A 14,345-nucleotide genomic window follows, 5' to 3' on the forward strand; every position below is an offset into this window, starting at 1 on the left:
CCAGCCTCTCATCTGCCGCGCTGAAAAGAACCACAGGGCTCTGGCTCCACAGAGATAGTGTTATCTGGGCCACCACGGGGCTCCGATCGCAGCCGTGTACACACACGCTCAGCGGGCAGCGCACACATCAGGGTGAGCGCAGACAAAGAAGCCTGTGGACCAACACAAACATTATAATGTAACCGCACACAAGCACATGTGCACACGGTCACAGACAAACAGAGACAAATGTGAAAGTTCGCACACATGTGTTTGGGTACAGAGGCTGCTTCTTTAACCTTCAACTTGAGCGCGGTAGTGGCGCTGGTGTCGCTTCCTCAACTTTCCTCACATTTTCGAGTCACCTCTTAGCCTTCAACTGGTATATAATGACCTGCAGCTGACACAGGATCAGCCATTCTGTCAGCTGGACTGATTTTCTCCATGCACGGTGGCCAGTGGTCACACGCCTCAAGCTTCGAATCAGGCTATTAGTCCCTGCTGTTTTAAGGAATCTGAGTTATTCCAGCCGTTCCTGGAGATCTTCACACATGACCCGTCGCCGCTGGGAGCCGCGAGCCGCCAGCCAGAGGGACAGGGATAAGCCGCATTTCTACCCTTTTTTTCCTCCAACAATTTCAATTAAAAAGAGATTTGAGGTGGAAAAGCACATTTTCATACAGGGGCATGCAACTCAAATCCTGGAAAAGGGTAAGATGAGGTTTGGGGGGTGAGTTTTGAGAGCATTTTCAAACAGCTATTAGACATGTCTTTGATACCCCTTTTTGACCAACCCAGACCTAGTTCTAGTGCTGGGATGGTGCTGGTGCTGGTTCACTTTTTGGTCAACTTGGGAACCTTCTCAGAACCTGTTTGGTTTTCCACAGGCTAGAGAGCCCAGAGAACCACGTCATTATGTCACTGTATACGTTTGAGGTTTCATCAGAAATGATAACGCCCAGTTCAAGCACAACAACAACAACAACAACAACAACAATGGACTACAAAACATTTGTACTGCTCGTCTTGAATACAATGGATGATTTTGTTTGAGAAGAAAGGTTATTATCTAACACATTTTGATTCTCATTAACACTGAATGTAGATGTAATGTTAGCTTTGTTTGACGCTAATGTTAGCCCGCTAGCGCTAACATTAGCTAGCCTAAATTAGCACAGACTACCTGCAATTGATCACACTGCATTTAAAATAAATGATCCATTTATGTATTTACGATTCATGTCTTTACAGACATCAGAATCAAGTGACTGCAGCTGTGTTCATTGAAAACTGCCATTACACCAGACACGTACATGGTTATGTTTGCTTTCTGAGTTGTTAATTGTTCTTTGATTTCTGAGAGGAACTGTGTTTATTTATTGTGCATAACTGTGAATAAACATTTTTTAAAAACTTAACTTAAACTGTGTTTCTCTGTTGATAAGCACACTAAAGAAGAAATGTATCTTTAGAAAAGTTGTTAATTTTGACAAAAAACAACAACAACAATGAAATACACAAATTCTAAAATCCCAACATTTTTTAAAGCATGCAAGAAGTGGTGCAGGTTCCAGACCAGCAAAGAGCTGGTGCCGCTCTGAAACCAGTTTTCCTGGCCGAGAGCCGGTTCTTTAGCTGTCGATACAGGAAGAACTGGTTCAAGATTGGGCACCCGCTCGGAACAGGCCCTCAAAATGTCTTAGTCGAAAAGGGGTATGATAGATGCAGGGTCAACGTTGCGGAGCGAGAAAAAGACAGCATTACGTTTTCACTGCACTCACTGGAGTTGACAGAAGTGTTGATGAGAGAGCTGTTTGTCCTCCCATTAAACTGATCCCGAAGCACTCGATCAAAACTTTTAATCTGGTTAAATGGATTGCCATAAAATTTACAGTACATACATTATTTGTTCGTAGGTGCAACGGATAGCGCTCGTACCCAATTGGGGCTAATTAATAAGGGCCACACACTTGGCCTGACTGATCCGTGCCGTGCTTAAGCACAATTGTCCCCCCCTCCCTCTTCCGACTCTTCCTTAATACGACACACGTATTTATTGACGTTTTGAAAAGGAGTCCAGCAGACCTCTGCATCTTTTTGCGTTTTGTCCCACTGCTTTTGAATATTTTCACCTGGCCAAATCAGAAGTAAACATACAACCTCTGCTTCTAACCCTTCGGCGCCATTTTGTCCGTCCAAAAAGTCGCATTTAAATTGACGTCAGGACCGCCTTCTATGCTCGTGCTCATACATGTGCAATTGTGCAGTGGCGAAGCCCACCTCTCAACCGGGCAAGGGTCGGGAAGCGTGTACGGTTGCGTTCACACTGGTCAACTGAATAAGACTTTACTGTAAATCCTGCCTGGATACGGTACCAGTGCAATGAGTGCGCCCTAAATGAGATTGGCAAGAAGCTGTCGTTTAGCTGCCTAGAGCACTATTGTCTTATATTTTGTACATCTGTTGTTCTGCGATCAGTACCATCCCAGATTCCAAGCTGTCCTGCAATCACCTGCCACAAACCGTCTTTAGACTTCGCAACTATGTATCCTTTACTGTGTTTGGGGCACCAAGTGAATCAGATGCCATTTTGGATGATGTAAGCTACTGTGGCTCTGCGTGGTCAAACAACTCTAAAGGCTTGACGGTTGTGAAAAAAACGCAGCAAAATGAAACCAGTCAGAAAACTTAAATGACTGGCCTAAGTTTCGTTGTTGATGTGTAAATGTAATTGATACATGAGATCGTTTTTTATTTTTTAAATATGCAACAATTTCAATTGAAAAATATGAAATGCCGTTGACTTTTTTTATTCTCATACTGAAATGTTTAGTGCTTTAGTGCAACTGTTAGCATGCTAATACGCTAAACTAAAATGGTGAACACGGTAAACATTATACCCACTTGGCACCAGCATGTTGAAATTGTCATTATGAGCATGTTAGCATTGCTGTTAGCAGTTAGCCTCACAGAGCTGCTAGCGTTGTTGTAGCTCTTTGTCATGTTTTTGGTCTTGTTGAAGTGAAGCCCTTTGCGACAAGTTATTGAAAAGTAAGAATTGCTTGTGATGGATTTTCAATAATCAATGCGGTGTGATGCCCTCACATGCTCCACACTGATAGGGGGTCCAAAGAGAGAAGGGGAACGACGTAATAAGCGTCAATAACTGTGCGGCGCTTTTGATTTTAGCGCGGGAATGTCACCACAGACACTTAGATGGTATTTCTCTGCAAAGCAGCGAATACAAGCGCCTCATTAGTGGGTCGTCATATTATCAGTCACCATTGTTTTAACTCACTCTTTGATTGATAGTGACTTAAAAGACAATTAAGAGGAAAATCTTGCGGAGTACAACTTTTTCGTAGATTTTTTAGATTGAATTTTTTTTAATATTATTTGTTATACATATACACATAAATAAATAAATAAAATATATTACATTTATAGTGTATGTGTGTTTGTATTGAAATGAATGTGCCGTCTCATGTATCAGATTGCATTGTGTTGTAGAGGTGTTTACGCTGTTGTATCCATCCCCTATATGTTTCAAACACCAGGCGGGTCCAGACCTGTCTGTGCTCATTAATGATCAACTCTGATGGACCTTTTGTATCTTCATTGCACACACAGCTTTAACTCATTCATCCTGACTGCAGCTCTATACTGCACTCCATCATGTGTGGGTGTTCTGATCTCTGATCTCTCACAATGACCACCAGACAACACATGTTTTTGTTATTGTTCTTTCTTTAATTGACACCATTTATTGCATCAAGGCATGATTGCATTTTTAAACAGCTTAAAAAAGTACAAATGAAAAATAAGATGGTAGGATTAAAGCGCTCGTATCAAACTTGATCAATATGAAAATCTGGCCTTTTTAAGAGTTCAGTTTATGTATCCGCTCACCATTCGTCCCCTCCAACCAACAGAATTATTATATACTCAAACACATTTGGAAATTCATATGTGAAAACAAACCATATATACTGTATATATAAAAACACCAAAGTAATCATAAGGACAAATCCATCACCCAGTGACAGAAAACAGAACTCATTTTTTCTTATTAATCAACACAGAATCACCAATGAACTGCATATTTCGTATCAACAAATTTGGCGAAATATAATCAACAAATGCCCGGTTTTTGTATATATATCGAAAGAAAAACAGCTTATTTAAGCACAAAAAAACATGCCCGGTCGACTTATTGCAGAGTTGAGTTTACTGTTCAAAAACAAACTAGTTACAGCATATCCATCACTTTCATTATGGTCAGTAAACTTTTAGAGAACATCATTTTAATACGATTAAAAAAAAAGAATCAAACTAAACATCCTGGAATTAAAAGCTGTCTTGCTTTGCTAAAAACTGCTGCCTATCAAAGTGCATAATGTTCGATTTTCATCACTCGATTTTCAGGTCTGCTCCTCTCATAACTGTAGACAAATGGCAAATATTCCTGCCCGGCTTCATGCTATATACTTTAGTGAATATATATTAGACTGACTATATAACAAAGTCATAAATGACTGATTTCTAATCTCAGACTATGAATTTAAAGTCTCCATCCTGCTCTGAAAACTTGATGATGAATGTCTGATTTTGCTGCATGTTAGTAAAAAAAAACAAAAAAACAGTTTAATGCTAATGTAGCAAAAATAGAATCATGCACGTCTTCTCAGTCCTTTATAGTGACACTGCTTCTTTGTGGAGGGTTTAGAAGGAGGGTGGTTGGGTTTTTTCTGAACTTTTGTCTTAATTTCATCAAAACTAGCTGCAGTTCAGTTAACTTCAGCACTCGTTTGAACTCATTCTCTTATCGCCGGCTGCCTGGCGTGACATTTTAGCTGTTACGGTTCCAGAAAATCCAACTTAAAAGCAGAAGTTTGTCCTGTTGTCTGCACGCGGCCTCCTCAAGAAAACATTTGCTGCCGTTCGTTCTACGGAGTGCGATAATCCTCGGCGGCCCGCGTGAAACTCTCATTTGTTCTTTTAAAGTTTCTCTGTCCTGTTGTCATTTCATTGTGCGGGAAATATCAGTGTCGTGTCATGTTACCGATGGTGCCGATTGCCTGCGGGAAAAATAATCCCTAATCGCGTTTCCCCGACAAACGTTATAGTCGCATTGATTTCTTTTGTTAAGGGAATATTTGTTAACTGCGTTCACAGTTTAAGTTAAGATTTGACATTATCATGTTTGTATTGTAAAAGAAGGAAAAGTTGCCAAAAATAAATTACAGATTGCAGAATGACTGAATGCGGAAGTATCCGGGATGTAGTTGTAACCAGTGTTGTTCTTTTGGGGGAGTGATATTGGACCAGTAATCAGACATGTTCAGGTCATTGAGTGCTCATTGGGAGTCAATGAGGTTTTTTTGTGGATGGGGGGTCAAAGGTCACAGATAGGCCTCCACTCGTTCCCATGGCTGCATCTCTGTGAAGAAGCCCTCGCACAGGCCGAAGCCCTGATCCAGAGTCAGAGGAATCGCCTGCGCCTCTTCTTTGATCTCCTCCCACGGCTGCAGCACCGCCTCCTCGGGCTGCTCCGGGAACAGCGCGGAGGCCTCGTCAAACTGCTGCAGGTGGTGGTGGTGGTGGTGGTGGCTTTGGAGCAGCTGATCCAGTTGCTGCTGCTGCTGCTGCTGCGGCACGTGGAGCTCTCCCATACTGGCCGAGCAATCCATGTAACCGTAGGATAGCTGCTGGTGGTTCAGGTGCTGGCTCTGACCCATGACATCCCCTGCGCCGCTGCCGCACCACCTCCCCAGCCCCGCCGAGTGCTGCCTCCCCTGCAAGGAAACCTCCAACTCGCAGCCCAGGGAGCTCAGTGCTGTGTTGATGTCCAAATCCTCAAAGGTGCTACAGTTCCCACCGAGAACGTCGTCAAACACGGACGCCAGGTCAAAGTCCCCCCTCAGGATGTCTGCTTTGTGGGCCTCCGTCGCTAAAAGAGGGGACTCGGTGGCCCTCGCCGCCTTGCCGTTGCTCTTAGAGGGCGGGTGCTTCCGTTTTTCGCCCACCCCTTGGTAAGGGCAGCCATTTTGGGTGCTGTGATAACTCTGAAGCAGTTTGCTCTGTCTATTGTTGTTGTTGATGTTGTTGTAGCTGTTAGCGGACATTCTCCTGCGTTTGAAGATGCCATTGACAAACATGTCTGCGTACTGTGGATCGATCTGCCAGAAGCCTCCCTTCCCCGGCTCGTCTTTCTGTCTGGGGACCTTCTTGAAACACTTGTTGAGGGACAGGTTGTGACGAATCGAGTTCTGTGACAAAGGGAAAAATATATATATATATTTAGCATAATCTCATTGGCACTGAGCAAGTTTGAGTTAGTCATGCAAAAACTGAATGTGTCAGTTTGCCTTTATAAGGGAGATGAAAAGGGAGGGGGGGGGGTATTGTTGTTGTTTGTATAGGAAAGCAAATGTACCTAATGAGGCTTTCTAGTAACAGGCAGCTCTGTGCATTTCAAACATGATCAGCTGTGCTTAGCTGCCATCTCTCACAGGAACCCTCATTAACACACACACACACACACACAAACACACACACACACAGACACACACACACACACACACACACACACACACACACACACACACACACACACACACACACACACACATTTAGAGTGCTTTTCTCCACCCCATCATCATTCCCCTCAGACAAAAACCCTGTATGAGTACTCTCTTGGAAGATGGAAATTTCTGAGTCGTACATTAGGGAAACACTTGTCATGGAAATCATCAAAGGGTGAAATTATCAGACTCTTATTCTTCGGAATATTTAAAAGAAAAGCAGTGGATGACAAGCTGGATAATTAAAAATGTTCACTACATCTGACGTTTTTTGGGGTTTCTTTGGCCTTGTCTCAGGTCCTGTAGCATAAAGATGTGGTGTCAGATGGTGACACTGGGATCAATTGCTCACCCTTCTCTCCCTCACCTGCCATTTATCTTACTCATCAATAATAGAGGGGGGAGTTAGCCGGTCTCGGTTACCTGCCAGCTGGGCTCCGCGTGTCTGTAGTAGCAGAAATTCTCCGTTATCCAGTTATAGATAGTGGACAGAGTCACTTTGGGCTGTTTGCTGGCCTGCATGGCCATGCAGATGAGAGAAGCGTAGGAATAGGGCGGTTTGACTTTGGGGTTGGTTTTGTAGTCGACCTCCGCAGGCGGGCTGGCCTGGATGGGGATTTGTGGGTAGCTGTTAACTGGATGTCCACAATTGGAGAACCGGGGAGCCGCTGTGGAGTCGCTGCCGGAGGTAACGGGGCTCCCGAGGTACAGAGGCATCCCGGTGGAGGCGGTGTCCCCGGCAGGCGGGCTAGACGGGGATTCGGTGCCACCTCTGGGGAAGCCAAGCCGCTTGAGATACAGGTGCTGCTGGGAGAAGGGACAGCCCGGTCCGGCTCCGTTGGGCCGCTCCGGGTCCGCGTTGAGGATGGAGAAATTCTGGAGCCAGTGGAGGCTGGTGAGGCTGTCATCTAGGGGGGCAGAGTCGGACCCGGTGACCTGATCCTCCGGGTAAACCGCCAGCCATTTCTCCTTAAACTTGTTGGCAATGTCGGGGCTCGTCAGAACCGGCATCCTGGTTTTTGCGCGCGCGGTTAGGGCTGAAGATGGGCAACAAGAACAAAAAAGGAAAGAAAAGAAATCTTCAAATCGACATGTAAAGTTTTGTTTTTATCTTGAAGTCAAAAAAAGTGAAACACTGTTCACTAAATGAATCTATATTACACTCACACTTACATATATTCCCAAGGATGAAACATTGTTTAAATATATTAATCCCACAAATGATGAGTAGGCTAATTTCCCTACCTCAGACGCAGCCTTTATGGGGAAGATTCTCTGCGTGCACCTGTTACAGTCCGTCCCTGCCTCTCCTCTCCAAGCACTCAGCGGCGCATCTAGTCTCTGCGCAACAAGTGCGGCGAGGGGAGGGCGAGGAGCATCCAGCAGCAGATCATAGGGTGGAAAGGGCAAACAAAAGCCACTCAGGACAGATCCATGCCGAGTCAGGCGAACCGGGCTGTTGCTCATCCAAACGCTCGGTTCTGTTTGAATGTATGTGGGAGGTCAAGACGTGAGAATATGTGGAGGTTGTAAAGAACTAAGTCGCTCATAAAGCCCAAGAGACTGCCCACCATCCCTTTAAACGCCTGAGGGGATTCCTGATTGGCTGGGTATCGTTGCCTTTCTCTCTCTCGCTCTCTCGCACGCATGCACGCACACAAGGGGAAAGGGGGGGTGGCACTCACATGAATGTCGAATGAGTGCACTACAGGTTCGCTGCAGTAAGAACAGTCAGTTTCGCTGACTTTAATCTTTGTCTTCATCCCGGAAACAGGCTGAAACGTGACCTCCGTGGCGCGCGTCACGGCTCTCCCGCTGGCGCTGCGAAAGACGCGCCACGGGTCCCGCTCGGAGCGCACTTTCCTTTACCGTGCCTTTCACTGTGGGTGATAATTGTTTCTTTTCAAACGTGAAAAGGCAAATGTTGATTGAATATTTGCTCGTGACTTTTGCACAATTACATGACAATAATCCAGTTAATGTCATATCATTTGCCCATCGGTGGATTTCAACCCAGACATTTTAGTCCAGATACCTATGGTAAAGTACAATTGTTAGAAAGTTAAGTGGGTCATGATACACTTTATTGGATGCAGTAGCCTATTTTCTTAAGAAGGAATTCATAATTCAGTGGCACTGTTTAAAAAAACGTGTCAGATCAGCAGAGCAAATAATAAAAATGATTAAATAATGCAAATTTCAACAGAACAGATTAATAGTTGCTAGTGCAGCAAAAGCAGCATAAATCAATTTTTAAACAAAGACATTAAAGTAGAATGAGGATTTCATTTATAATCAGAAAATCAAACACTAGTGTGACCTTCTTGGTCGCTCTCTGTAAGACTGACTGTTGGCCAACATTATTCTGTGTAGAAGTGAACGACAGAGGCGTCGTTAATTATGACGAAACACTTCCACCCAGTGGATCAATACTGTGCTGCAGCTACAGCAGAGTGCACAACCACACATGAAGAGAAGATAGAAATTTAGTTATCCAGAAGGAAATCATTGTGCCACAGGTTGCTCATAAATTACAAAGAAACAAAACAATCTGGTATAATGAGTAAGGCTAACACCAGTCCCTAAAGAATCAATAACACAAAGATACATTTTGTAAAAGAAGTAGAAACATATGACAACATTAAATTAAACCAATAAAGTTAATGAAATTGAAATTTAGGGTAAAATTCCGGTTTAATATCATCCCAGGGTATTTTTCGGCAAATTCGGTCATCGAATAAGCCAACCAGATTATTTCTTTCTTGTATTAACTTTTAATTTTTGCCAGATTTTCCGGAGAGACGCTAACAGCCTGCCGTGGCTGAACGTTGAACGCATCAAAACGTCTTTTTTAACCACTGCTCCAAATAACTCCAAAATTCTGCAGTAGCATGATAAAGAGTGTTTTAAAGATTTACCTACTGGCCCCTGTACCAGCTCCTCTCATAGTAAAGTCCATTCAAGTCAATTACTAAATGCAATCCAAAAGGAAGGAGCCCATTGATGATTCAATCCAGCAAAACCCGTAAATGTTGTGGTTTGTGGCAGTTTGGTAAATATCTTTACCTCCAGTCTTTCCGTAGCTAGTTGCTGCACTCCTGAAAGGCACGCCGTTCTTTGGGTCAGAAGCTCTTCTACGAATAATGAAGTCGCCCTTTTCCAAATGCTTGCTGCAGACATGGTAATCCCTCTGCCTAAGACAATCGGTGTCTCAATCTCCAGATTCAAAACAATAAGCCACTGGTTTATCAGAGCAGGGTCATCGTACGCAATGGCAGCCTATGAAAAGTTTTTCTGTTGTAAGCTTTTTAATTTTTGTGCACTCACATATGCTGTGCGTCTTCTGGCAAACACAGGCCCCCTGACCCCTGAGATCTGCGTGATGTTTCGGTGCTGTAGGAAAAGCTGTGTGGGACTTTTCCAAATCTTTTACCATCTATTATTAACTTATTTTTCATCATACTGCCACAAACCACAACGTTTACGTGTTTTGCTGGAATAAATCATCAATGGGCTCTTTCCTTTTGGATTGACTTTGGTAATCCACTTGAATGGACTTTACTACGAGAGGAGCTGGTACCGGGGCCAGTAGATAAGTCTTTAAAACACTCTTTTAATAAACTCTGGGTTATATACTACATTGTTGGTGCTTCGGTTAATGTGTAGGGACTCTTACAGTGCTACTGCAGAGGTTTGCTGTTATTTGGAGCAGTTAAGCTGTTTTAATGCGTTCAACTTGCCGCCCCGAGCTAATCTGCGTCAGCCGCGGCAGGCTGTTAGCGTCTCTCTGTTATCCGTAATCTCCGTTAATAGTTCATACACGAAAAAAATTGTCTCTATGGCTTATTTGATGACCGAATTGGCCAAAAAAGACCCTTGGATGATTTTAAGCCGGAATTTCAATTTAAGTTTAGAAGGAGGAGTAGGGAGTAATGCTATCACCCCTGTGCCAAAAAAGACAAAAAAAGTCAGATAATTTAGTAAAATGAGTAAAAGATATATTGCACCTGATATTGGAAAGTAATATTGCACATGCTATATGGCATTCAAGGGTCCCTGCTGTCTAATATACACGTGGGATACACAAAGCCAACATGGTATTAGTCAAAAATCGTATACTGACACAATGACCACTTAACAACTTATATAGAGGGAGAAAGCCTTTAAAGAAGAAGAGCCGTGGTTCACATGAATTAATGACGCATCTTCCTCCTGAAGGCTGAGGATATTTCCTACAGAATGCAGGGCCAGCAGTCTCTCTCCCTCCCCAAACAGATTTTGTCGACACATCTCCTGAGGTTAAAGATTTGGAGAGTGGAGGCTGACAAGGGCTGGCATTCAGTTTAGGGCACTGAGGATGGATGAGTGGCAAAATCCATGCTGCAACACTTGAAGAACCTGGATATGTCGAGCCAGCTGTTGCATCCCGTCAAGGAGGCGTGGTTTTTAAAATGTCTCCAGGTTTGTTCGGGTTCTTGACAAAGGGCTTACTGGTGGCAAATGTTTGACCAGCTGTTCTTATTGTTGCCAGGCTTTCCACTGTCCTTCAGCTGCAACTAAGCACACATAGCCTACTGTACAGTATGGCTACAGTACATCTAATGGGTTGACAGAGGGTGCTGAGGAGAACTGTTACACCAGTGTGTATTTCTTGTTAATAGCACTGTTAACCTTTGGAGGGGTTTTAATTCTGAAAAATCCAAATAAATAACGACGTCCCTTGAATTTAACCCCTTTGGCTACAATTTACAACTACAGCTTTGGAGAAAGGTACAAAATCAACTGATGAACACAGATTCTACTAGACATTTGTCCCAATTGTAACAATTGCAGAGATTAGAAGTCCTGAATACTCTCCTTGTAAATTAAAGATATTTTTCTTGACACATTTAGTTTGATCTTGGCTTTACCTTACAGCTAAAACGTAGCAGTTGAAATGATGAAGGTAAAGATTAATCCAATACACCCAAATGAAGAGTTCCACACTTTTGTGCTGAGAGTCAGATGAGACAATTAATGCCACTCTCTAAAGAAGAGTAGTATCAATCTTCTCTAACTCGGCAAGAAAGTGAAAAAGCATATTCTCTAAAACGTCAAAAGGCTTTCAGGATTGTGGAGAACCTGCACAGACTACTTTTGGTACACAGTACCTTGTATAAGTTTCAGGATTATACTGCCCACTTGAGCCTCAGTTGTATCAAAATTGGTTTATTTTTGTAACTATGAACAAACCTGTTGGTTAACAGTGGAAATATGAAAAATACAGTTTGTCTCATGGAACTGTAATCTTCAAATGCTTAATATGTGTCTTTCCTCTTTTGGATTCAGTGTTAAAGTGTAATTTCAGTGAAAAATTAAAAAATTATCCCATGGTCTTTTTTTGGCACTTACATGCATCAAATAAGCCATTGAGACAGTTTTTTTTTTATCATGTTTGAACTATTAACGGCGAAATCCAAGTAACAGCTGGACGTGGCTAACACTGATTAGCTCGGGGCAGTATGGTGAAGGCATTAAAACGGGTTTTTTAACCACTAATTCTGCTCAAAATAACACCAAACCTCTGCAGTAGCACGAAAAGAGTCCCTACACATAAAATGAAGCACCAGTTTATTAAAACAGTGTTTTGAAAGACTTACCAACTGGCCCTGGTACCAGCTCCTCTCGTAGTAAAGTCCATTCAAGTGGATTACCAAATGCAACCCAAAAGGAAGGAGCCCATTGCTGCTTTGTTTTATGTGTAGGGATACTTATTGTGCTACTGCAGAGGTTTGGTGTTATTTTGAGCAGAATTAGTGGTTAAAAAAAGCTGTTTTTATGACTTCACCACACTGCCCCAAGCTAATTAGTGTTAGCCACGTCCAGCTGATGTCTCAATGGCTTATTTGATATATGTAAGTGCCAAAAAGACCACGGGATGATTTTTTCACCAGAATCACACTTTAACGGTCTTCCAATGTGCTCCTGGTTTAAGTGAAGTAATGGCAAGTGTGGCAAGTCTGTGGTAGCCAGTGTCCTGTTCTACGCTGTCATGTGCTGGACAGACTGAGGAGATCCTGCCTCCCAAGGGCAATCAGGCTTTACAACACCGCACTGGGAGGAATGTGGAGAACCAACCAGTAATGCACCTTTGGAATCGTTCTGGTGTTAGATCTTGTTTGGTCACTTTATTGCACGTGGCTAAAGTTTTTGGTTTTAGTACACTTTCATGTATAAAAATAATAATAATAATAATAATAATAGTAACAATAATAATAATAATGATGATATACTTGCACTTTTTTATATATAGTTTTATATATTTGGTTTGTAAAATTCCACTTGCCTCACAATTGTATAGTCTCATCACATTTTTCCTCTATATTGTAATTCTGTTATATTTCTTTATTTTATATTATTGTAAATTTCCTGCGTGCCACTTGAGTATAATATTTACAACAGCCGAAATTTCTTTCGGGATTAATAAAGTTGTTAATCGGTCTAATTATCTATCTGCCCATCCATGACACCAAAAAGAGCCATAAGTAACACAGAACTTTAGATTGTTAACCAGAGTTGGCATATCATAGGTCACGCTGGAATATAAATGTGTATTGTGAAACCTCCAAGTAAAAACATGACTTTATTACCATATGTCAATGACCCCAGTAGTACAGTAAATACTGTTTATCCACTTACCTCCTCTCACTAGCAGAGGTCGCTATTTCCAATCTTTTCTCCATCCTCACTCACAGTATAGCAGCTGCAAACATGCCATTGATAAAACAATGTTTACAGTTTACAGTTACCCACAATTCTGAGCGGCTTGTGTTGATATCGGAGGGCTCATTTTACACGGCCTGCACTAAAACGGCTGCTGCTTTAGAAGCCTATACATCTATTCAACTGAACCTAATCCAAACATGAGGCTACTTGTAAATGTTTATTAAATTATTTATTGATGTCTTGCAATATTGTCAAATACAATAAACCAAAGAGGGGGGATTAGAATTAAGAATTACATAAATTCAATGTAGCTCTATTGTATTATATTTTTCATTCCTTATCTTACTTTTGTTAAGTTGCCACATTCACACTTTAATCACATATGCTAGTGACTGCCATTAAAATACAATAAATGGCCCTATTTCGTTTAACGATTCATTATTATATGCTCAGTAATTTCTACTAATAGGGTGATTAAGTCGTTAATATGCGTCCTCATGGCCATCTGGATGAAGATGGGTGATTCAAGGTACCATCCTCTTCATGTTAAGCTATACCCCTGTTTCCAACCCTGTGTTGCCATCCATCACCGACCTGCTGTAGTGTCCTTGAGCAAGCACAGAGCGAAGAAAAATAAAACCATGCTCTCTGCCTCTGTTATTACAACAAAGGAGAAATGGGGGATGCTAGAAAGGTTGTAATACCGCCGCAGTCCGCACTGATGATGTGTGCAGATAAGCTGCGGCACTGATGGGATACACACACACACACACACACACACACACACACACACACACACACACACACACACACACACACACACACACACACACACACACACACACACACACACACACACACACACACACACACACACACACGCACACACACACACACGCACACACACACAAAGTGGGTCCTGAGAAGGAGTGCGCAGAGCAGACTCGACGCTTCTGAATATGCACCCATGACTGTCGGCTGTCCCTAATTTAACTCGGAGCGATGTAATTGGCGATGGTGGATTTGTTTACCATATTTGGCAAGAGAGTGACACAGCGCGCATGGGAATTGGACGAG

At 42.6% G+C, this 14,345-nt stretch overlaps 1 protein-coding gene across 1 annotated transcript; it reads right to left on the reverse strand.

Annotated features, from left to right (window-relative positions):
- Nucleotides 1–5,381: 5,381 nt before the first annotated feature.
- Nucleotides 5,382–7,574, reverse strand: foxj1b (forkhead box J1b; the record flags this gene model as incomplete). Its single annotated transcript, XM_083933145.1, has 2 exons — nt 5,382–6,248; nt 6,987–7,574. 2 exons carry the CDS (start codon nt 7,572–7,574, stop codon nt 5,382–5,384), a joined length of 1,455 nt encoding a protein of 484 aa, XP_083789271.1.
- Nucleotides 7,575–14,345: the final 6,771 nt, after the last annotated feature.

This window comes from Echiichthys vipera (assembly GCF_963691815.1).
Source record: "Echiichthys vipera genome assembly, chromosome: 18".
Lineage (NCBI taxonomy): Eukaryota > Metazoa > Chordata > Actinopteri > Perciformes > Trachinidae > Echiichthys > Echiichthys vipera.